The sequence below is a fragment of the Equus quagga genome, chromosome 13, assembly GCF_021613505.1.
Source record: "Equus quagga isolate Etosha38 chromosome 13, UCLA_HA_Equagga_1.0, whole genome shotgun sequence".
NCBI lineage: Eukaryota > Metazoa > Chordata > Mammalia > Perissodactyla > Equidae > Equus > Equus quagga.
The window spans coordinates 102,669,062-102,694,834 of NC_060279.1; the positions used below are offsets into that span (position 1 = coordinate 102,669,062).

The 25,773-nt window shown below is 36.4% G+C and overlaps 1 protein-coding gene across 4 annotated transcripts in view; it reads right to left on the reverse strand.

Moving 5' to 3' along the window:
* Window positions 1-25,773, reverse strand: part of LSM14A (LSM14A mRNA processing body assembly factor) — a 49,859-nt gene that overhangs the window by 12,276 nt on the left and 11,810 nt on the right. For 2 of the 4 annotated variants that reach the window (XM_046681469.1, XM_046681470.1), the window contains exons 2-6: window positions 16,331-16,494; window positions 13,805-13,934; window positions 5,287-5,409; window positions 788-964; window positions 452-517 (exon numbers count right to left, since the gene is read on the reverse strand). In XM_046681469.1, the coding sequence (XP_046537425.1) occupies window positions 452-517; window positions 788-964; window positions 5,287-5,409; window positions 13,805-13,934; window positions 16,331-16,494 (660 nt within the window). The remainder of the gene's footprint in view (window positions 1-451; window positions 518-787; window positions 965-5,286; window positions 5,410-13,804; window positions 13,935-16,330; window positions 16,495-25,773) is intronic. The other 2 variants (XM_046681471.1, XM_046681472.1) reach the window with 1 other exon arrangement.

Here is a 25,773-nt window from a genome sequence, read left to right on the forward strand (position 1 = left end):
AAAAAAAAAAAAAAAAAAAAAAAAAAAAAAAATTGAAAATATAGTACAGAGGTGGTTGTATGTGCCCATTACTCAGCTTGCTCTCCAACAGTAACATCTTATTTAACCACTGAACATTATCAAAACCAGGAAATTGACACTGATACAACATATAATTAACTACACTACAGATCTCATTCAGATTTCAAGTTTTTGCATGTACTCATTTTTGGGTATGTCTTTACACATAGTTTTATGACATTTTGCCACATATGTAGATCCACACAACCACCACCATAATTAACATAAAGAACAGAACACAATGTTCGGTTACCACAATGAAATTCCCCTGTACTACTCCTTTACAGTGACCAACCCTCATCATTCTTTTTTCTATGCTAATTATGCATCATACATTTTAAATATTCTATCAAGAGCCAAAGGATATGGGTTTCAGATCCAAGTAACTTACCTATTTGTCTCTTGCTATCATTTCTGAGTTGCTCATTTTCTGGTCTTGCAACTTTGTGTACTTCAGCTATAAAAGACACACAAATGGACAAATCAACTCAGCACTCATAATCAAAAACTTCAGTAAAGTTAGAAATAGGGGGGAAAAACACCCCAAAACAAAACCAAAAAATCTATATCCCCACCACCATCACTACTTTGAGTCAAATTTGAAAGACTGAACATTCAATCAAGTTCAGTTTAAACCTTCTAGGATCATTCATATCTTTTTAATGAAAATAAGGTGAATGAAACATGGATTAGTCAGTTAAGGAACAGTAAATAGCTAAAGCTCTACCTCGCCTGTGCTCTTGATTCTCTATTGCTTTTTGGCTGGAAGATGGTAAAGGCCTGTTTGATATGGGGCTCCTTCTCCCAACAGGTGCCGGAGCAGGTAAGTGGGCCGAGGCGGTCTGGACTGCTTGTTCCATGGTTGGGCTTTTTCTCATAGGGTCTAACTGAGGACTTGAACGACCTAAAACACAACCAAAAGATAAGAAACTACCCTATCCTTTGGGGTTTTCAAAATAATCTAGACCCTAAAAAATCATCTAGAGTTTTATTTCTACCACTTCAAATCCTTAGCACAAATTTGAATTCATGTACTTATTAGACCAGAGTTTAAAACTGGTTACCTTTAGTGGGCTGGTCATCAGGTTGGTAAAGAAACATTAAAACAACAGGGGCTGGCCCAGTGGCCGAGCGGTTAAGTTCGCGTGCTCAGCTTCAGCAGCCCAGGGTTTCGCTGGTTCGGATCCTGGGAGCAAACACGACACCGTTCATCAAGCCACGCTGAGGCGGCATTCCACATGCCACAACTAGAAGGACCCACAACTAGAAATATACAACTATGTACCCGGGGGCTTTGGGGAGAAAAAGCAAAAATAAAATCTTAAAAAAAAAAAAATTTCTAAAACCACAAAACCCCCAAACAAACAAACAAAAAATTCTGAAACTTTATCTGTATTTCTACCTGATGGAATAAGGGTTAACTAAGTTTTTCAAAAACTGCTGCCTGGTACAAGATTCTCCAGGAATATTATCGAAGATCATGGTAAAGGCAGGTCAGATGCAGGCTTTCCCCAATAACCACACCACAAGATCATACCAACACTTCAGCCATCAAGCTCAGAGGCTTTAACTTTTCTAATACTTTCTGAAGATATGTCTCAACTGATACCTTTATAACTAGATGTATTATCTATATTAAATTTCTATTACAAAGGAAGTAAAGAACTAGAAAGCTAGGTGAAGTTCTTCAATACCTTAGGGGTTTCGGTAATTAAACATCAATACTAAAAGGCCAGCAACAAATAAACCCTTCAGATAATTACACAGTAGCCATACTCACTCCTTGCCATTTGAAAAATCTCTTGGCAAGGTTTTGCTTAATATGGGTTTTGTACTTACAAATCTCATATTTCCTTTTATGAGGTTAGAACCTGGTCACAGTATGAACAGAAGAATGTAACACTGGTGCTCCTATCATTTCTTTTGTCCCTATAATGGTCGCAATAAATCTCTGCTCAAGGTGCTCTCATATCCCAGGATATTGCACCAAAATATGTTTTGCTTAAATCATTATGCTAATTTTACATTAAAAAAAATCCAAAATATGCGTCAAATGTTACTACCTACCTGTGCATATCTGCACAGGCACCAAACAACTGGTCAACTGGTGAGTGCTGACAATACATTGGTGGTTGTGCACCAGATGCTTCAGGGACTGTTTATTAGTGATATTCCCCAAGTTTATGGTTATCAAAAGTATGCAACTACAAACACGTATCCAGGCATTTAAAGATGCCAAGGTTTACTCTGCCATTTATATAGTTATAGAAACAATGTATAATTTCCCCACTGATTCTAATGGTGGTTTATCTAAGTTTTGGCCTATGATAAATCATTTTGTAATCACTTATCACCTTACAAAGGATTTACAAAATAAGTGGTAAGTTTTTTGAGAAACCTATTGTTTAGCTAATTTTACAATACTACATTAATGATCTTATAAGTACACAAAACTTACTTCAACAAGGCTTTTCTTTTCTTTTTTTAAAGATTTTATTTTTCCTTTTTCTCCCCAAAGCCCCCCGGTACGTGTTGTATATTTTTAGTTGTGGGTCCTTCTAGTTGTGGCATGTGGGATGCCGCCTCAACACGGCCTGATGAGTGGTGCCAGGTCTGCGCCCAGGATCTGAACTGGTGAAACCCCAGGCCGTGGAAGTAGAGTGCGCGAACTCAACCACTCGGTGATGGGGCCGACCCCACCAAGACTTTTCTCTGAGAAAAGATCCTGTGACTCACAAGTATTACAGAACTACAAGTGACAGGACAATCACAGCAAGTAAGAACTTATTTGTTGCATACTTTAAAAACTTTTGTAATTAAAGCCTAACAGTCAGGGTGGCAATTTTCTTATAAACAAGGAAATATAGGCGATACTGGACGTATCATTAGGAATAAACCCAGAAGCTATTTCAGCATAATAAAAACATACCCCTTGAGCTATCTTTACATTCTTATCATAGTTAAAAGAAAATTCTAGGTGTTTTAATTTTGTAAAATTCAGAAATTTTAGTCAGTGAAATTTAAATGCAGATTTCCAGGCCTTCTCTGCCATTGTTTTATACAAATACACCTCTTTCTTCTAATAAAAAAAACTTTTTCAAGTTCATATTTAACATTTCAATGTATTTAAAATTTATTTTAGTTCTAAGTATGAGGGAAGGAATCTAGAGTTATTTTCCCCAAATGATCAGGCACTTGTCTGTCCCAACATCACTTATTGGACAGCAAGCCTTTCTCTACTAATTTAAAAATAGTATCTTTATCACATACTTCTTACTTATTTATACTTGGATCTGTTTCCCACATTTGTTCCATTTATCTCGAAATTTATTCCTGCACTGCTTTATTTTATGTATGCTTTGTTATCAAGTAGGGAAGCCCTATCTCACTACTTTTATTGTTTAAATATGTCCAGCTATACTTCCATGTTTACTTTTAAGGTAGTCTGTGTATCTGTTTTATTAAGTTCTACTACTGCATTTGGATTTACTCAAGGTACAGTAAATTTAATTAATATGAGAAGTAAAGTCTTCCTAATGTTAAATCTTTGTATCTAGGAATAAGATATGTTGCTTCAATTATGTGTGGCTTCTTTTATATCCCTCTATTATATTTTGTATTCTTCATCATAGAGGTTGGTCATATTTCTTACTATGTATTTGATACACAATTTTATTTCTCATTATTGCAAGCATCTTCTTTTATCCTCATTACATAATCAATGGGTTAGGTTTGAGGATAACTATTGATTTTTGTACATTTACTTTACATTTTACCTCTATCTAATTTAAGTCTCTTATTAGTTCTAGGTTTTTCAGTGAATTCTCAATTCCAAAGGCACTGGCAAATAATACTAATCCTAATATTTATGCCTCTTGCTTTTTTCATGTGTTCCTGATTTAGCTAAAAATTCCAGAACAATGCTGAGTAGCAATGAAAACAGGCATCCTTATTTATGATGTTGATAAAAACTCTTCTGGTGCTTCAATGTTAAGGTTAATGTTGGCTATTGATTAAGATAGCTAACATCTACTGAGCACATTCTATGTGTTAAGCAGTATGCTAAAGGCACTGCATAAATTTAAAAAAATTTAATCCTCACAGTAAGTCTGTTACCAGTAAAGTTCCTCAGTTTAGAAAACTAACGCTTAAAAAGATTAAGTATTTTCTCCAGGAAATAAATCTTAAAAAAAATAACAAACCAACATACATAAAAATATACACTTATATTAACCTAGGAAAAAGCCTGGAAGTATATAGGACCAAATGTAAATATCTGCTATTTCTGGGTAGTGAGATAATGGGTATTTTAATGTTCTTCCCTAAGCTTACTGCGTTTCTAATTCATCTGCAACAAATCTTTAGACTATTAAAAAATTAAAAAGTTATTTAAAATCAGTATGAATAATAGCAACTACAACTATTTCAAAATATCTAAGGAGAGATACATAGGATTACGTTAGCACTGGTCTGATTTTACCCTCGATAACTTTTAAAAATATTGTCCTATGATTATAGTATCTTTCTGAGGACTTCACATTGTTTTATTTAAAAGTAAACATCCATATAAAGCAATGAGCCGATAACATCCACTTTAGCAGAAGATAAAAATAAATATGGAATCTTGGGATCACTGAAGGTTATAAGACTGGCTGGTGGAAAAAAAGAATTTTAAAAAATGAAACAAGATCCTTTAAGAAGCTTATTAAAATGGAGCTCTTAAAGCTCCAGAGACTCTGCTGTGGCAGTTCTCAGGATCTACATCTTTAGGACGCACTCCAGATGATCTGGCTGTGGGTGGTCTACATTGAGAATCACTGTTCTAGATCCTGTGAGAACGCTAGGAAAGACACAACAGCATAATGAATAGTTTGTTTTTTCAGATGCTATTTCAAACTCATCAAGGATAGTCCCTCTTCAGGGGTGAGTCTGGGACTGATCTGATATAGTTAAGTGTTATATACAAGTTATATAATTGCTTTGCAAAAAATTGTGAAACTTAGAGAATGTTCATTGTGTCAGTTTTATGATCTAAGAATTGTAAAAAGTCTAAACAGTGGAAGTCGTTCAACAACATACTTATTGCAACAGCAATTAGTAGACAAATTTTAAAAGAATCAAATAGAAATTACACGTCATTTACAAACTGCAAAAGCTCTTACATTCAGAGAAAGACAACACTACAGAAGTTTAGCATGGAAATATTTGCAAGAAAAAGCAGCTTACCTTGAGATAACTGTGTTTTTAGAGATCTTGTATCCTGTGTAAAGGCAGAACCAACTGCACTACTTTGGGATAGGGTACCGCTGTTTGATGCCTCTGTTCCAAATGATGTCAAAGAGCTTCCAGCTTTAAGAGATTTTTTTTAATGACAAAAAAAATTTTAACTTTTCAATTATATAAAGTAATATACCATTTTAATGATAATGATAACTGTCACTCCCACATAATACTTGCGCAGATTCAATAATCCCAGAAATTCTTCAAAGTACATCAAAAAATAGTGTGAGAAATCTTTGACAATATAGGATAAAGCAAGCCAATATACACTCCAGCATCCTTGAATGCAAACAATTTTTGTAACATACACAACAGTGTCCTAGGCAGTTATACAGATGGGAGAGCAAGGACCCACATCAGATGGCATAGCAGAAATGATACATTCCACACCAACAGTAAGGTTCACTTATTTTAATACCAAGTATCTGCACAAATAGCCACATGAGCAGACGGGTCTATGAAGAGCTGTCCTAGCATTTCCAAGGCAACAGACAATGGACTCCAGTCCATTTTAATGCTTCCCCTCAGGATGCCACTCCCCATTTTATTTAGATCTTTAATTTCTCTCAGCAATGTTTTGTGGTTTTCATTGTAGAGCTGAGTTTTCTCAAGTTTAGTAGTACTGACATTTTGGGCCAGAGAATTCTTTGTTGTGAGGGGTTGCCCTATGCACTGAAGGATGGTAAGTGGCATCCATGGCCTCTACCTACTAGATCCAAGCAGTATCCCCTAGTTGTGACAACTAAAAATGTCTCCATACATTACCAAACGTCCCCTGCAAGAGGGGAGTAAAATTAACCCCTCTCCAATGAGAACCACTGTTCTCACTGTTGTAGAGGTTCTTTTTTTTTTTATTAGTCTTTATTTATTATAAGATGCATGCATTTATTTTAATAAATACACATGTATGTTTACTTGTGTTTATATTTTAAATAAAGATATCATCTATGTGTTTATCTTGCATAAATCTCTTGTGGTCTCCTTGTCACCCTGTTATGTTACGCCTCTGTGCTCAGGCTGTAAAGTTTGCCTGGAATATCTTCCTTTCACCACCTTAGATAGGGCAAATTCCTGTTCATTCCTTAAGATTTCCAAATAACCATCACCTGCCACTCCCATCTCTGTCCCACTGGCAAAAATGTCTTTTCCATGTTAGACTGAGGGCTTACTAACAGGTGGCCCGTGTTTTTTTTCTTTTTTAAAGATTTAATTTTTTTCCTTTTTCTCCCCAAAGTCCCCCAGTACATAGTTGTACATTCTTCATTGTGGGTTGTGGCATGTGGGATGCTGCCTCAGCATGGTTTGATGAGCAGTGCCATGTCTGCGCCCAGGATTCGAACCAAGGAAACACTGGGCTGCCTGCAGCGGAGGGCATGAACTTAACCACTCGGCCACGGGGCCAGGCCCTGGCCCGTGTTTTGTTTGTCTCTATATCTCTTCCTCCTGGTGCAATGTCCGGCACTTAGCAGGAACTCAATAAACACCTACTAAATGGAACCCGAGTGCATATTACTCTGATAAAAGATGAGGTTTTTCTTCAATTTGACAAGAGATTTTCATATATTGAGATATTTGGGGTAACTATTTGGGTTCAAAACCGATTTGGCTTGAACTAAAGAAGCCTGACTTATAGCCTATGAAACGGACATTGTACACGTGCTTTTAACCATTAAAGTAAAGAACGTCTGTTGGAGAGCTTTTAAAATATCTTTGGTTATATTCATTCCTGGGTATCTGATGTTATTAATGCTATTATAAGCTGTGTTGCACCTTATATTTCACTTCCCAATAATCTGTTCTAGATCAGGTGCCATCAAACTGTACCTTTAAGTAGCCAGATGGCAAAAAATATTTTAGGCTTTTAAGGCCATATGATCTGTTATGACTACTCAACTCTGCCTTGTAGTGTAAAAGCAGCCACTGATGTTATGTAAATAAATGGGTGTAGCTGTCCAATAAAACATTATTTACAAAAACAGGAGGGTAACTGGATTTGGTACACAGGCCATAGTTTGCCAGCCCGTCTTGTTCTAGAATGCAAAAATACAGGTGATTTTTATATATTTACCATGTATCCCCTTACTGTGCTAAATTTATCTATTCATTCTAGTGGTTTGAATATTCCTTTGCATTTTCTACGCACACAACCACATCACCTTCAAATACAGATATTTTTAGCTTTTCCTTTCCGTCCTTTAAATCTTTTGTGTTTTTCTTGCCTTATTGAACTGAATAGGACCTCCAGAACAACACTAAATAATAGACAATTTTGCCTTTGCTTTATTCCTTACCTCAAGGGAAGAGCATTCATTATTTCATCATTATGTATGTAAGCTTTTCATTTCACTGATCACATTTAGGAAATTGCCTCCCATCCCTTAGTTGTTGATAAATGGGTATTGAGTTTTATCAAATGCCTGTACTGTATCTCTTGGGACTGAAGTTTTTCTCCTTTATTCTGCTAATGTGGTAAATTACTAATGATTTTCAAATGCTAAAACATCTTTCCATTCCTGAGATAAACCTCACTCTGTCACTACGTATTATCCTTTTCATGAATTGCTGCCTGTCACTGCTAATGCTCTGTTAAGAACTGTTACATACATGTTCCTAGGAGACGGTGAGCTGTAAGTTTTTTGGTAATGAACTCATTAGATTTTGGTATCTTAGCTTGCCTTGGTTATTTGGTTAGGAAGTGTTCTTCTTCCTCCATTATCTCAAAGAGTTTGTGTAAGATTGGTAAAATTATTTCTTCCCTAACTGACAGAATATCACTAAAGCAAACAGTCTAGATTTTCTTTGTGGGAGATTATAGTTTCAACTTCTTTAACAGATACAGGAATATTGAGATTTTATATCCTCTTGTGTTGGTTTAGGCAAGTTGTATTTTTCAAGGAATTTGTCCATTTCATTGAAGACGTCAAATTTGTTGAAATAAAGTTATTTATAATATCTTCATTTTATCCTTTTAGGATCTATAGTGATGTCTACTCTTTCATTCCTGATATTGGTGAGTTGGGTCTTTTTTTCCCCTTGATCAGTCTTGCTAGGGACTTGTTACTTTTATCAAATTTTTCAAAGAACCAACTCTTGGCTTTGCTGATCTTATACATATTTTTGTTTTTTCTACTTTGTTGATTTCTGCTTTTTAAATTTTCTTCTACTACTTTTGAGCTAATTTTCTTTCCCTTTTTTCTAACTTCTTAAGCTGGCAGCTTAGAGCACTGATTTTAAAACATTCTTGTTTTTTAATATATGTGTTTAGAGGTATGAAATTTCCCCATAGCAATGCTTAAGCTCCAATCACAAATTTTGATATGTTGTGTTTTATGATCATTAAATGAAAAAATATTTTCTAATTTCCCTTATGATGTCGTCTTTGATTCATTAGGATTTACAAGTTGGCTCAATTTCCAATTATTTGGATATTTTTCAATTTATCTTTATTACTTAATTCCAAATTTAATTTCTTTGTGGTTTGAGAAGATACCCTGCATGATTTCTATCCTTTTGAATTTAATGTAACTTGTTTTATGGCCCAGGATTTGATCTATTCCACTGAGCAGTCCACGTTTACTTGAAAAGAATCTATATTCTGCAATTGTTGGGTAAAAGTTACATATGCATTTAGGATCGTTAAAGCTTCCTGATGAACTGCTTTCTGTACCATTATGAAGAATCTCTCTTTATCTTAGTCATATTCCTGATCTTTAAGTTGCTTTGTTTGATGTTAATTTATCTAAAATAGTTTTTTTATTATTGTTTGCATGGTATGTCATGCCTTTTTCTATTCTTTTACTTTCCGTCTTTCACTGCATCTCTTATAAACATCATATAGTTGTGTCTTGTTTTTTTTTTTAAATTCAGTTTGATGACCTCTGCCTTTTAACTGGAAGGTTTAATTCCTTTACACTTTGCCAAAGTAGATCTTTAACAATCCTCAGTCTGTTATCACTAATGCATGAATACCCTCCTGGCTTTATGCTAACTGTAAAGTTCATAAACATGCCTTTTAAGTGTTCATCAAACTCAGTGACTAAAAATTAATCTGTACAAAACACTGGAGACCTAAGAGAATCATCGTCCAATATGGTTTGATTATTTAGCCAGCTGAAATGTACCCATATGTCTGTCTGTTCAGCCAATATTCTCTACCTTGCCCACAAGAGTATGATGAGGCTTCCACAGCATGCCATGACTGTTTTGCTGCTTCATTTACTGTGAGGTAATTTTTCCTAAGGGTCCAGAAATTAAAGCCAATAATGACCTAATCTTTGCACATGAGAATTATTTTAGCATCAGCTTAAAAAAAATAGTGCCTTAATTCTATCTTGTGCATCATTCCTTTCAATGTATGAGAGTATCTGTTTCCCCACAATCTTGCCAAAAGCGTAGATATTCAAATCTTTGGGTTTTCGCCAAATTGATAATGAGAAATGGTGTCTTGGTGCAGATTTAGTTTATATATCTATTACAAGCAAAATTTAAGCATCTTTCCATGTTTAAGGTCCATTTATATTTTTTTTCTGCAAAAGGCAAAGTTAGTTCCTAACCTTTGTCTATTTTCTGTTGGGTTGTAGATCTTTATTTTTAGAAGCTCTATAACTATTAATAATATTAATCTTTCACAATATAAATTGCAAACAAAACTGTAAAATGACTATAATAATATATGAAAATTAAAATGCAAAATTCTTTTCCCAATCAAATAGCAACAGTGTAATCCTGATTTTAAGCTTCCTTTTTCAATCAGAATATTAGGGACTGGAAATGAAAACAAGAGGGTTAGATTATAATCTGGCTTAAGCTATGCCAACACGAACTACAGCTGAGTTAATTCCTTTTCTAAAAAACATCTGCAGCTTAATCAATGCTACAGTTTTCCTCCTCCTCATTTAACAACTTCTAAATATTATATAGTTTTCTAATTAGCCACTCCACAAATTATCCTACCAACATGGAAATCAAACAATCAAACACAATTTGCCACTACAAAAATTATTCTACCAACATGGAAAACATCAATAAACCCTCTACCTTTGTGACACCGAAAGAACACTAAACCAGCAACCCCAAATAATATTAAAATTAGATAAAAGCATTTACAAGGAATATATATTTCCCCACTATGAAATACTTTCATTAGAGGAGCAGACTGTGAAGAACAGAAGCAGTATTTACTATGCAGACACTATGTGCTAGACTCTGTTCAAACGCTTTATACACATGAAGTCATGCAAACTTAGCAGTAACGTAGGAGGTAAGTACAATAATAATCCCAAAGTTAGCCAACTATTCAATTTAGTGAAGAGTCTCAAAAGGATAACATAATTTGCAATCATCCCTTACTTGAATCCTCAGAATAGGGTTCTAACAGTTATAGCTAACACAGGGTGTATCTTGATTTAATATCTATAATTAACATTGGTCTTACTACTTGAATAGGATAGGAGGTACATGGACCAAAACTACACTATTCCAGAGTAAGTCTTATAGCCAAGAGTAAGTCTAAAATGAATTAAATAATTAAATTTTTTAATTTTGAAAAATATCAAAATGGAAAGAAGAGTACACTGAAGACCAATATATTTCTCATCTAGACTCACCAACTGCTAACATCTTGCCACATCTATTGCATTTCTTCATTTGTTTATATTGTGATATACACACTTCTCTTTTGCCTAGATAGGCTACAGACAATTTGACCTTTTATCCTTAAATACTTCAAACCCATCTCCCCAAAACAAAGACATTCTCCTATATAGCTAACCACAATACTATTACCACATCTAAGAAAATCAACAATAATAACACCATCCAACATTTAGTCCATACACAGTCCCTTAGTAGTTCCTAAAACATTATCTATACAAACTTTTTTTTTTTTGCTTGAGGAAGATTGTCCCCGAGCTAACATCTGTGCCAATCTTCCTCTATTTTCTATGTGGGATGCTGCCATAGCATAGCTTGATGAGTGGTGTACAGATCTGTGCCTGGGATCCAAACCTGCAAACTCCAGGCCGCCAAAGTGGAGCATGTGCATCCAACCACTATGCCACCAGGCTGGCCCATTTACCAACTTTTTTTTAACCAGGGGTCCAACCACACATTATATTTGGATGCGATGTCTCTTCAGTCTTCCCAAGTCTAAAGGTGTCCCGCTGCCTCTCTGCTCTTCACAACAGTGACTCCTTCAAAGAGGTTGGCCTTCTAGAGATATATCCATTTCCTCATGATTAGAATCTGCATTTTCAGCAAGAACGCCACAAAGACGAAGCTGTGTAACCCCCTCTATCCCTATATCATCACATCAGGAGACATATAACCATTTCACTATGGCAAGGCCACTGTTAAACCTGACGACTTGATTAAGATGGTGACCATCAGATCTCTCCATTACAAAGACACATTTTATCCCCTTTGTAAATAATAAGTAAACTGTGGAATGATACTCTGAAACTATTTTAATATCCTGTTCCAATACTGTCCACGCAACGCTTTTAGATAATCCTAGCTATTAAACAGGCGATCACAAAATGGTGATTTTCTCTATCTACCATTCCTTCTATTTATTAGCTGGCATTTTTCTGTTAAAAAAGAACATTGTTTCCTCTTTTCTTCTTCTTTTCAAGGGGCCTAGGTTCCTTTCAGTGGAGAATAGTATTTAGAAACCAAGAATTGGGTCTACACATGTTCTTTGCTACTGGGTATCATTGCTTCTAGGCCCTTTCCATGAAGAGAGTCAGGAAACAACCAGTTTTAAAAAACTGAGTTCATACTCATACCTCCAATTCACACTCAGCAGTGCAGGGTTCTTCCCTACCTTTCCCCATTCCATATTTGTATCGCCCTTCTCCACAGTAAGAACACCATTTCCCAATAACATCAATATATTACTCATTCGCCCTAGCCAGTGATATAGACAAGACAGTTTCAAAATGAACAAGCCCAGTGGCACAGTGGTTAAGTTTGCATGCTCCTCTTTGGCAGCCCGGGGTTCACGGGTTCAGATCCCGGGCATGGATGTACACACTGCTTACCAAGCCATGGTGCCCACATACAAAACAGAGGAAGACTGGCACCAGATGTTAGCTGAGGGCCAATCTTCCTCACAAAAAACAAAAAACAAAACAACACCAGGGGCCTGCCCCATGGTGTAGTGGTTAAGTTGGGGCACTCCAATTCGGTAGCCTGGGTTTGTGAGTTCGGATCCCAGATGTGGGCCTACATCACTTGTCAAGCCATGTTGTGGTGGTGACCCACACACAAAATAGAGAAAGACTGGTACAGATGTTAGCTCAGGGCTAATCATCTTCCTCAAGCAAAAATAGGAGGAAGATTGGCAACAGATGTTAGCTGAGAGGGAATCTTCCTCACCAAAAAAAACCCCACCAATACCACTACCAATTACAAACCCTAAGTCAAGTTTTTTTACAGTTCTATTTGTTCTTATAATATATCCTACTAAGAGTGTAAAAGTTACTTGAATTATTTTCTCTGTGTGTTTATGTTATCAATTTTATAACCAGTTATCAAACCAGCAGCAGTTGTTTCTATTTGTATTCACTCAATTTTAGGACTTAACTTTTCTCATCCTTTTTTATTTTGTGAATAAGTAAAACAATTTACATACGTGAAAAGTCACAACTATATTAAAAAGTATATTCATAGAAAGGAATTAATTTTAACAATTTGCTAGTACATTAACGAGTTTCAAGATTCACTTGAAACTGGATTTGTGATTCAGTGAAACAAAGTAAAGTGATAAATGATTACTTCAGTGCAACTAAAAAAGATTAAGGGTTAAAGTTTGAGATTTAAAAAGTTATTCTTTACTGTGGGAATTTCAATAAAGATGTACTTAAGAGCCAAAAATGCAACTACGAAAACAACACTGAACTGATCTGATTACATCTAGCTTTTGCACACAAAAAGGTGTGCCTCTGTCTTCCAATCACAAGTAGGACTACTATCAGCTCAGCCCTCCTATATATTCTCTTTATAGTGTTATGTTTCTAAAACCTTACGACAGAAACAAAACACCATGCCCTCAAACACGCTCTATGTATCTATCATAGGTGGTGTTAAATGAGACAACCATCCACATTCTACATAACGTAAATACTCCTTAATGGTATTATTATTCCCTAGTAATAATAGCATTATCTTCAATCCTTTTTTGAAAACCTATCTGTTGGGAAAAAATGCTTATTTTAAATGGATATCTTATGTAACTTTAAAACAACATTGAATGAAATTTGTAATTGGATATATCCAGGTTTTAAAAAAATGTGACTACTCTGAGAGATGACCTTTATAGAACCATTAGTCATTAAGGATATTAAATAAAGTCTTTAAAATAACAGGTTAGAAAAGGTGGTAAGTTTTATGTATCTTTGTGGTAAAGACAGGGAAATTACCAAAAAAAAGAAAGAAAAGAAAAGAAAAAAAAAGCATAACATACCAACACCAACAGCGCCAAACTGCTGCCCGACTAATGAACTTGGACTGAACTGACTGTAGGTTGGCATCCTGCCAAAAGGTCCATAGGAACCCACTGACTGGAATGAAGAAGTAGATGAGCCTAGCGAAGACTGAAGAAAGATCATGGGTTATTCTTCCAGGCTCTAAACAACATGGACATAACAGAAAGAAATCTGGATATTTACATCTCTTAGAAAACCATTAAAGTACAACTACTAGACACAAAAGAAATTATTTTAAACTTACAACATGCATTTAAAATTAAAAGTCGAATAACCTTCTGATTTCCATATTTGTATATACATCAATTACACTCAATGTGATTTATAAATACTTTTTCTACAATAAACTCTTGAGTTAAGAGTTTTATAGCAGATTTACAGAACTGAGGAAAAGTTACTTGAGTAAGTGAAATAACTTTGCTTAAAAACTCTGAGAAAAATCACATTTGGTTATTCTGAGTTTTAGTCTGGTGCTAACATAAGACATCTACCTTTGATTTTACTCTTATTTTCAATAATTTAAGGTATACTATTAAATTTATAGGAAAGAGATGCAGAAACAAACCATGTACACAAACCCATTTACATTTTTAAATATGGTTATCAAGTTAAAGAACATTTTATAAAACCCTTAACTTACTAAACATAAAATATATTTTAATATGTACACATGCACACTTTATACACTAATTTATCTTAATATAAAATATTTCATAATATAAATATGAAGTATACAGCCACCAGGACATAAGCTCACTGATGGCACAACCCTGTCTGTGTATTCACTGCTAGTGTTAGGCTCATGGCAGGTGCTCAACAAATACCACTTGAATTAATGAATCCAAAGATCAGAAGCCAAAATTTACGGGGGGTGGAAGAAGTTATTCAACACCATTTTGATTTGTGCTCTCTTGGCTTTTCTCATTCCATAAAGCTAATTACTTATTAATTGGTTCCCTGGAGAATTATCAAAAGATATATATGAGACAATCAGATAACACTATTCTTTGGTGTAGGCAGCTATCTCTATTAGAATGTGTTTTCTCTCCCTCCATTTAAGCAGTTTAAATTCTCTCAGGATTCCTTCCTCAAAAATAAGACTAAAACGCGAGGGTAGAGATGAAAGCAGAGAATTTCTTCAGTTTACATTGCAAGAAATCATATTTACCATTTCTTATTAAAAAGCTTATCTTATATTCTATTCAGGAAAAATAAATAGTAAATAAGTGTTAAAAGGCACTTTCTTTTTTTCCATTCTAATTTTATATACCATTTATGTTTTCTTTAGAAGAGTTTATTAGAATTTTATTTTTAAGTATGTTTTTTTGATGAGGAAGATTGGCCCTGAGCTAACATCGGTTGCCAATCTTCCTCTATTTTACGTGAGATGCCACCACAGTGCGGCCTGAGGAGTGGTGGAAGGTCCACGCCCAGGATCCAAACCTACAAACTGACAAAGTGAAGCACATGAACCCAACCACTACGTCACCAGGCTAGCCCCCCAGGTATTTTAATAGCTGGAAGTAAAACAAATCCTATGCAAGATAACATACATTTTAAGAATCTATTTTGTGGAAAACTAAGAATTTATCACTCACAGCACAAAAAAGGGAACGTTAATTTAAAAGAATCCAGAAGTATTACACTACTAAAAAAAATCAAAAAGCATTATTTCAGTGCAAATGACCAAAGACTCTGGCAAGAAAAAAGATTGAGAAGAAAATGCATTCAGGAAGAAAACTATGAGGGCCACAAGCGTTTAATCAGCTATGCCCTTGAGTAAAAATAAATATCATATATACATATTCCTCACTTGTCTAAATGAGAATAATTATAGTGCCAAGCTCAGAAGGTGTTGTGAGGATTGACTCATTCTACGTGCAGTGCTTTGGATAGTGCTTCTCATACAGTTAGAGCTCAAGAACTCAATAAATGTTCGCTATTTGAACTGTTGTTGAAATTAGAAAATATTTTATGATAAAAATAAATTCCAGGGCTGGCCAGGTGGTGCAGCGGTTAAGTTAGCACATTCCGCTTCGGCGGCCCAGGGTTCGCCGGCTTGGATCCCGGGTGTGGACATGGCCCCGCTTGGCACCCATGCTGGGGTAGGTGTCCCACATTTAAAGCAGAGGAAGATGGGCAGGGATGTTAGCTCAGGGCCAGTCTCCTCAGCAAAAAGAGGAGGATTAGCAGCAGTTAGCTCAAGCTAATCTTCCTCGAAGAATAAATAAATAAATCAGCCTTATTAAAAAAATAAATAAATAACAATAAATTCCTCAGCTATTTCTTACTTTATTTAGCCCAAACTTATGATCTAAAGAGAAAACCTAGGTAAAAACATTATCCAAGTATTTTAGGTATCTAGATAACTAAGAAATAGTAACCTACATGACCATTCAATTGAGAAAATTTAAAAACACCAAAAACCCAGAAGAGGCAAAAGCTAAGGCTAGTCATGTACATGAAGTTTACTTACACTCCAAGACAAAGTTACTACCATTTACCTGAACGATAGCTGGGTCCTGAGGCAAAGAACATTGTGGTTTTGGCGGCTCACAAACAGTGAGGTCTTTAATATCACTTCCACGGAATATAATGTATTCAAAGACTTCATCTCGAGGTGGTATTGGACGATCTGTTGGTCTGTCTTCTGTACCAAAGGACCGAACTGGGAAGAAAACAGAGGATATGAGGTATGTATCTACTCATCACATTCAGGTAGTGCCTCTTATAAGTGCACTGTTCCAAATACCAAGCAGCAGGTCTTAAATATTGTCCATGAGAAGGTATTCATTAATACATAACTAAATAAATTTTTTTTTTTTTTTTAAAAAGGGGAAAATAGAGTGGGTTTGCTTAGAGGTAAATGTTGTTAATTTAAAAGACTATCTGTATGGGGCTGGCCCCGTGGCCAAGTGGTTAAGTTTGCACGCTCTGCTGCACGCAGCCCACTGTTTCGTTGGTTCGAATCCTGGGTGTGGACATGGCACTGCTCATCAAACCACACTGAGGCAGCATCCCACATGCCACAACTAGAAGGACCCACAACGAAGAATATACAACTATGTACTGGGGGGCTTTGGGGAGAAAAAGGAAAAAATTAAAAAACAAATCTAAAAAATAAATAAATAAAAATAAAAAACTATCTGTATTATAAAGCTATGTTCTTCTTACATTTAAAAAAAAATTTATATCTTTGGTGGCTGTGGCGAGGAGGTGTTAAAAATGTCCTTTCTTTCATTGTTGATTTATTTTATTTTATTTTTTTAAAGCTTGGCACCTGAGCTATCATCTGTTGCCAACCTTCTTTTTTAAAATTTTTTCTTCTTCTCCCCAAAGCCTCCCAGTACATAGTTATATATTCTAGTGCTGGGTCCTTCTGGTTGTGCTATGTGGGATGCCGTCTCAGCATGGCTTGATGAGCAGTGTTATGTCCGCACCCAGGATCCGAACCCACGAATCCCTGGGCCACCAAAGCACAGTGTGCAAACTTAACCACTTGGCCACAGGGCCGGCCCCTGTTGATTTATTTTTAATGCCCTCATTCAGCAGAATAAAAAACTGGCAACCTATGTGATATTTCTTGTTTGAGGGGGGTGGTAGTGAGTGAAGATTTTCCCAGTTCACAAAATCCCCAAGTTTTGGAACTTAAGCTTTAGGGTTAAGAAAATATCTATCTTGGTGAGTACACAGTAGGTCTTCTAGAAGCCGAGCCAAGCAGCTGTCAGCTATCCTGCCCCATGGGACAGCCTGAAACACTTTAGTTAACTAAGACATCTATCTCATAATTAAATCTGATTTTCTAAAAATTTATTTTTTATTTTTTGCTGGGAAAGATTCATCCTGAGCTAACATTTGCTGCCAATTTTCCTCCTTTTTCTCCCTCCCCAAAGCCCCAGTACATAGTGGTATATTCTAGTTCTAAGTCCTTCTAGTTCTTCTATGTGAGCTGCCACCACAGCATGGCTACTGACAGACGAGTGGTGTGGTTCTGCGCATGGGGAACCAAATCTGGGCTGCCAAAGTAGTGAGAGCAACTAACTTTAACCAACAGGCCATAAGGACTGGCTTTAAATCAGATTTTAACATTAAGATAGAATTACTGAAAATTAAACTGTGGACCACCTGCATCAGGGTAAGCTAGCTAAAAAGATTTCTGGGATTCCATTCAAATCCAGTGATTTGACTTTCTGGGGAGAGGGTCCAGAAATCTGCATTTTAAACCAATCCCAGAAGAGTTTCTTTTGAATACTGAAGTTTCAGGTTCACTGTCTCAGGAAACTTCTGAATATGTCTGCATCCATATAGAAGTCCCAAATAAGAAGTTAATTAAAGAGTGTCCCAGAGGAAGTAAACCCCTTACTGTTCCACTGTGCAAAGTTTTGAATGCAGGCGTTTCTCTCAGAAGTGATTCAGAGCTAGATTGACAACGAATGTTATTTCAGTTTAAATAATGGTCTTTTTTAATCCTAAAAATTCTTTCTAGTACTTATGAGACTTCCAGGAAAGATAGTGGCATAGGTACAGGTTTGCAGAAGAATATCCCTCCTCAAAACTAAAGAAAATAAAAAAATTAAAATATCTCTAAACCAGAAAAAGACCTCAAACTCATACCAGGAAATTTTATTAAAAAGCATCAATTCAGATACTAAACAAGTTAGTTCAAACTAAAAGACCACTCTCAGAATCCCTATGTAGCATGCCCTGAGAAGTTTGCACTGGCATTGCCAACTTGGCAGATGCAGACACAGAGGCACAGATGCGATAAGGGAAAAGATGTGGAATGCACTAGCTGAAATTCCCCTTCCCCTGGTGGTCAAATGGTACTTTACCAGGGCAAAAGTGTCAAGGTTCTACATTTTGTCCTTTATCCAAAAGGAAGGCTAAAGAAGAGTTAGAAAAAGCAGGACTAAGAAAATCACAAATAAATCAATCTCACTCCTAACCTCAGCACCACCACCACCACCACCACCATACAACACATGAAGCCCTAGGCCTCCAAAGTAACAGATAAGTTCATCCTGAAGCAGAGACCACGGAAAGTCAAAGGCCCTCCTTCTACAAAACCAGAAAAGCTGCATTAGGCTTCCCTAGGCCTAATGGAAACCATTCAAACTAGACCATGTATTCAAAAGACAGATGAAAAATCCATTCAGAAAAAACTGCTTTACATTCTCAAGAAAAATAAAACTCATATGATCAAAATTACACTGAAAGGAAAGGTAGCATATAGAGTTAAAAAAAGAAAAATAGAAAAGACAAATATAACAGCAGAACTAATAAATACATCAATAACAAACAGAACAGTCAAAGCAGTAAAACCGAGTCATTAATAGAAAACAATTTTGAGAAAAAGCAAATAAGATGTAAAGGAAAAGTATGGCAATAACATGGTTAGAGAGAAGATGATGATTACGTAGATCTATCATTTAGTTAATGACTGTCTCTGAGAAAAAGAGAATAAATAAGAAAAAAACATAATTAAAGATAAATTTCCTGACATGAAGACCCAAATTTGATCAAAAAGGATTCACTGTATTTCCAGAAAATAAATTACTGCACTATAAGCCATACACAGACTTATCCTTTGCTATATCAAAATAAAGAACTCACAGAAACAGCCGTATCAAGACATAAGAGATGGACAATAAATTCATTTAAGGACAGAAATGTACGTGACAATTTGCTATGGACCTAGAACAGAATGTAAATTTAATAGTTCTGAAAAAGGCTACAAAGTTACAAAGTGTAACAAAATAAGTCAAGACAGTATCTATACCACAAAGTATTCTAACAAAAACTGGGAGACAAAGATGGCTGGAAAAAGAGGAAAATACAAAGGAAATACACAAATTAATACTCTCATCTTTTTTCTCTTTTTTTGGGTGAGGAAGATTGTCACTGAGCTAACATCTGTGCCAGTATTCCTCTATTTTTTTGTAGGTAGGACACTGCCACAGCATGACCTGAAGAGCGGTGTATAGGTCCGCACACAGGATCCAAAACTGTGAACGCCAGGCTGCTGAAGCGGAGCACGTGAACTTAACCACTACACCACCAGCCCTAATACTCTCATCTTTTATAGTACAGAGTCATTTGATAAAATTTTGGGGGATGTTGATAAATTAAAATATGTAGGCTTAAAAATTTGTTATTTGAGGTCCTAAAGGTAACCAAAAACAGTTTAAAACTAAGAACATACTTTCCAAAACATGCTGTGAAAAAAACCTCTACCATACAGCAGAAAGGATAAAATGAAAAAGTATGAAAGTAGAGACCACGAAGAATAATTTGCACATACAAGGAATTTGAAAAACATGTTCTAATGACAGAGGCTGGTTTGAACAGATTCAATGTTTCCAACAGACAAGGCTTGTAACTTTATAAATAACAAATTAATTAGAAGAGATCAGAAGGGCAGATATGGCTGAAACAGAACAAATGAGAGGTGGTGAAGGTTGAAACCAGGGCACTGAGAGGAGAAAGAGGGCATGACAAGCACAGAAAAGGTAGAAAATTACCAGTACTGTTCTGCTACAACACATTTCAACACATGAAGTAGTTCATGTACAATTGGTAAGGGAATTATGTCAGTACAGTCGGAAATCACAATGGCACATCTTCAATTTTTCCTAACTTTTTATTTTTTGCACTTGTAGGTAACAGCAGCTAAACACAGCAAGCCATGGAAGAATACTATATGATGCCCACCCTTCCCAAGTTTGTTCTTGGCTATCAGCTACATACTCAGTCTTAGAAGTGCTTATTGCCAAGATTCTCTCTGAACTCTATGAACTCTTTCCCTGTCTTCTTGTCTCCTCAACTCTCTTCTTTATACCTTCTTCCATCAAGCTAGGTTCAATCTTCTCTTTTAAGCTGACAAACAACTTAATTGTTGGGTATACTTCGCCACCATTTTTGTTAATGTTATCATTTCAATTCTTTTTTTTAACCATGGTAAGAACATATAAGATCTACCCTCTTAAATTTTTCTTTTTTAAAGATTTTATTTTTTCCCTTTTTCTCCCCAAAACCCCTGGTACATAGTTGTATATTCTTCATTGTGGGTCCTTCTAGTTGTGGCATGTGGGATGCTGCCTCAGCACAGTTTGATGAGCAGTGCCATGTCCGCGCCCAGGATTCGAACCAACGAAAGACTGGGCCGCCTGCAGCGGAGCGCGCAAAGTTAACCACTCGGCCACGGGGCCAGCCCCAACCCTCTTAAATTTTTAAGTATACAGTACAATATTGCTAACTATGAGCAAAACGTTATATAGCAGAGCTCCAGAACTTTATCATCTTGCTTAACTGAAACCTTATACCTGTTGAACCACAACTCTCCATTTCTCCCTACCCCTAGCACCTGGCAACCATCATTCTACAGTATTCGTCCTTCTGCAACTGCGGAAAATAAAATGAAAATGGAAGCAGACGACCAGTGTGGAAGTTACTGGGCAAGCAATGGTGAAAAGGTACTTAAAGAAAGGGGTTAGTCTTAAAAATACTTAAGCTCACCAAAATAACATGATTTATCAAATGCAATTTTTACTTAGAATTCTACAACTGACCACTTTTTTTCAAAATAGACTGCTATACAATTTGTAACATCAAAAAGTAAATATACAATAACATTAAACATGTTATGTATATGAGGCAGATTACAAAACTGCACAGAGCAGATGCTGAGCAAGAACCCAGGAGGCCAGATCCTGGTAGCTTCATGGAGCTTCCACACCAGCCTGGAACTGTCGACTTTTGGCCTTCTTTTATTATAAGAGAAAAATCAATTTCCACCAGGTTTAAGCCACTGTTATTGTTAGTGTGTATTACTAGAAGCTGAATGAAATTCCTAACTGAAAAAGCAGAGCGGTGATAATTTCCCCCTCACACTAGTGTCTACTGAGTCCACAGTGCAAAAGTGGCGACACCACGGAGCCCAGCCCCTTGGCCGAGCTGACTGGAAAGAAGGGGACACAATTTCAGAGGAACCAGTCAGTAAGCTGGGCTGGGCCAATGCAGTTGTTGGGAGTGAGACCCAAAGGCCTTGATGAGGAGCCAGTAGGAAGAGACAGTGGAGCTGTGGGGTGGGGTCCCACATAACCTCAGCGAGAGCAAAGGAGCCACAGAGGGGTGGGTCAGAGCCTTCCAGACCCCATGCAACCTCGCTTTCCTTCTCAGCTATGGGGTCTCTGGATCCCTAATAACCATCCAGCTGTCTTATGTCTGCAAGCCCATCACCACTTGTTACACAACCTGGAAACCGGGAGGTCATCCCTAGCACCTGCCTCTCCCTAAGGCCCCCAATCTAATTCATTACCAATCCTCTTGATTTTGGCTCCTAAATATTTCTGGAATGTTCTACTTCTCTCCATCTCCACCACCACCACCTTCCCCAAGCTGCATCCTCCTTGCCACACAGCAAGTCAGTCAGTCTGTCCTGACTGGTGTGCCTGTGCCCCTCAGACCATCCAGGTGTTCTGCGTTTGACCCCAGAGGGAGCTTTTCACAAAGTGGCCTCAGGACCTGATGACAAGGTGCCGTATCTAATAAAGGGCTCTTCAATCAATGGTCTTGGGATACACCTTACACCAGAGGAAACTCCAGATGGATTAAGAAACAAAACCACGAAAACACTTTAGTAAATTATGGGAGAATATTTTCATATAATAAATAAATGGTCACTAGAAAAAACAGTCATGTGATTAGAGGGGTTAGGGCTTTGAGCCGGGCACTTCCTGATTTCAAAATTTACTACAAAGCTATAACAGTCATAACAGCGTGGTACTGGCCTAAGGACAGACATATAGATTTATGGAACAAAACAGGAAGTCCAGAAATAAATCCAAACATCCATGGCCAACTGATTTTAGACAAGGGTCCAAGATCATTCAATGAGGAAAGAACAGTCTCTTCAAAAAATTGTTCTGGGACAACTGGATAACTACATACAAAAGAATGAGGTTGGAACCCTACCTTACTCCATATACAAAAATTAACTCAAAGTGGGTATGATACTTTGCCATAATAAGAAATATATATTTTGGTCTTTGTTAGCAGCTTTTGGGCAGAGCTCCCTGACACTCTGTAATTTCCTAAGAGATAAATCTACTAAGAGCATTTTTTGTTCTAATATTTGGTCTTTGGCCCTGATTCCTGACAGAGTTCCTAAATCTCCTGGAATTTCCTGGGTGATAAGAATATATCTTTTGTTCTAATGAGGAGACTCTTGGTGGGCTCCTGGATAGATTCAGGAAAGGGGCTGGTCACCAGAAAGACCAAGCTATGATTCTTAGCTTGGAACTTTCAGCCTCACCCCCTATTCACTGGGGTGGGGAGAAGGATTGGAGACTGAGTTGATAATTGATCATGTCTACATGATTAAGCCTAAGAATCCCTGAACGACAGGGTCTGGAGACCTTTTGGGTTGGTGAACATGTGCAGGTGCCAGGAGAGTGACATGCCTGGAGAAGGCACAGAAGCTCTGCACTCCCCTCCCACATATCTTGCCCTATGCATATCTCCCATCTGGCTGTTCTGAGTTTTATCCTTTTATAATAAACCAGTAATCTAATACGTAAATTGTTTTTCTGAGTTCCGCAAGCCATTTTAGCAAATGATCAAAGCAAGGAGGGGGTCATGGGAACCCCCAATTTATAGCCAGTTAGTCAGAAGTACAGGTCACAACCTGGGACTTGAGACTGGCGGATGAAGTGTGTGTGTGGTAGTCTTGTGGGACTGATCTCCTAACCTTTGGGATATGACACTACCCTCAGATAGTGTCAAAATTGAATTAAATTGTAGGACACCCAATTGGTGTCTAGGGAGTTGGAGAATTGGTAGATGTGGGGGGAAAAACCCCCAAGCATTTGGTGGCCAGAAGTATCGAGAGTAAAAGAGAAACAGAGTTTTTCTTTTACTGAGTCAACAACCTAAATCTAAGAGCCAAAACTATAAAACCATTAAGAGAGAACATAGGAGTAAATCTTATGACCTTGAATTTGACAATGGATTCTTAGATTTGACACTAAAAGCACAAGCAACAAATGAGAAAACAGACAAATTGAACTTCATAAAAATTAAAACCTATGTATTAAAGAACAATATTGAGAATATTAAAAGATAAGCTCTGGAATTGGAGAAATATTTGCACGTCATATGTAAGGGTTTAATATGTAGGATATATAAAGAACTCAACAACTCAACAACAAAAAGAAAAACAATCCAATTAAAAATGGGCAAAAACTTGAACAGGTACTTCTCAAAAAAAGACATACAAACAGCCAACAAGCTTAGGAAAAGATGTTTAGTATCATTGGTCATTATGAAAATGCAAATCAAAACCATCGTGAAATACCACTTCACAACTCCTAGGATGGGGCTTTAATACTAAAAGCAGAAAATAATAAAGATTTGTGAGGATGTGGAGAAATAGGAATCCCTGTGCAATGCTGGTGGAAATGTAAAATGGGAATGTTGTGGAGAACAGCTTGGTGGTTCCTCAAAAAATTAAACACAGAATTACCATATGACTCAGCAATTTCTCTCATAAGGGTAAAAATCTATGTCCACACAGAAACTTGTACACAAATGTTTAAACCAGTATTATTCATAATAGTCAAAGGGTGGAAACAACCCAAATGCCCATCAACAGATGAATGGATAAACAAATCGTGTTTTTTATATTTATACACATACACATGGATATTATTCAGCCATAAAAAAGAACGAAACGTTGACACACGTTACAGCTAGAATGAAGCTCCAAAGCAATTATGCTAAATGGAAGAAGCCCGACACAAAACATCACATACTGACCCCCTTGTTACGATATATTCAGAATAGGAAAAGCCATAGCAACAGAAAGCAGATTAGCCGTTACTGGGGGAAAGGGCAAATGGGGAGGCATTACTTAATGAGCAGCGGTATTCTTCTAAGGCGATGAAAAATGTCTGAAAATAAGAAGAGGCAGTATTTGCACAACATTGTGACCAGACTAAATGCCACTGAATCATACACTTTATAATGGTTAATTGTATGTTACGTGAATTTCACCTCAATAAAACACACATACACACCTACAAATATAGCCTGGAAGAGAATACACAAATGATAACAATAGTTGGATTAGAATGCTGAATCTATGAATGGTTGTCCTGTACATTCTAAACTTCATTATGTTGCTACGTTGCTTTAATAAATATTCTAGTTTTTCTTATTTCTCAAACTAGAAAAGCCTAAGTTTTAGGCTGTTGTTTAACAAAAGAGAGTGGGAAACAGGGAAAACAATTTTCTGTTAGTCTTAACGAGTACAATCAAGACCCTATTTCTGGATATAAACAATAGCAAAGATTTATTAGTAGAAATGCATCCCATCCCATGACTGTCCTTTTTTTTTTTTAATGGAAACAGAGTTCTGACTACACATCATTTATCTAAAAAAATTTCTATGTCTAGATCCAGACAAGTTCAAGCCTCATACTAACGCCAAACTTGGTTACCAGTGTATTAATCAAAACTTGTACCTGGCTAGAGGCAAGAGCTGCAACACCAACTCCCCAACATAATATCTTATTATAAAATACCAAAGCTTTCTAAGTTTAAATATGATAATCATATCATATCATAGTTAAGTATAGTCTGTACCTCCAAAATGACATCACTAATATTTTCCAAAAGCCTAAACTTTTTGACACAAGCTAAAAATTATACATTAGGCTCTAATATTGATTGATGAGAAAAACAAGTCTGTTGAATACCACAGTGTGAGAGCAATAAACAAAAGGTTGAATTATTCAAGAAATGCCCAAATGTAAGTTAGGAAACTAAGGCTAAGTTCAAATAGAAATCTAGAATAAGATTTATGATACAGTCTTAAAGTTATCATACAATAAAACTACTTAGAATAAAATGGGAGAATGACTATTTACAGCAAAAAGAAATAACTGGA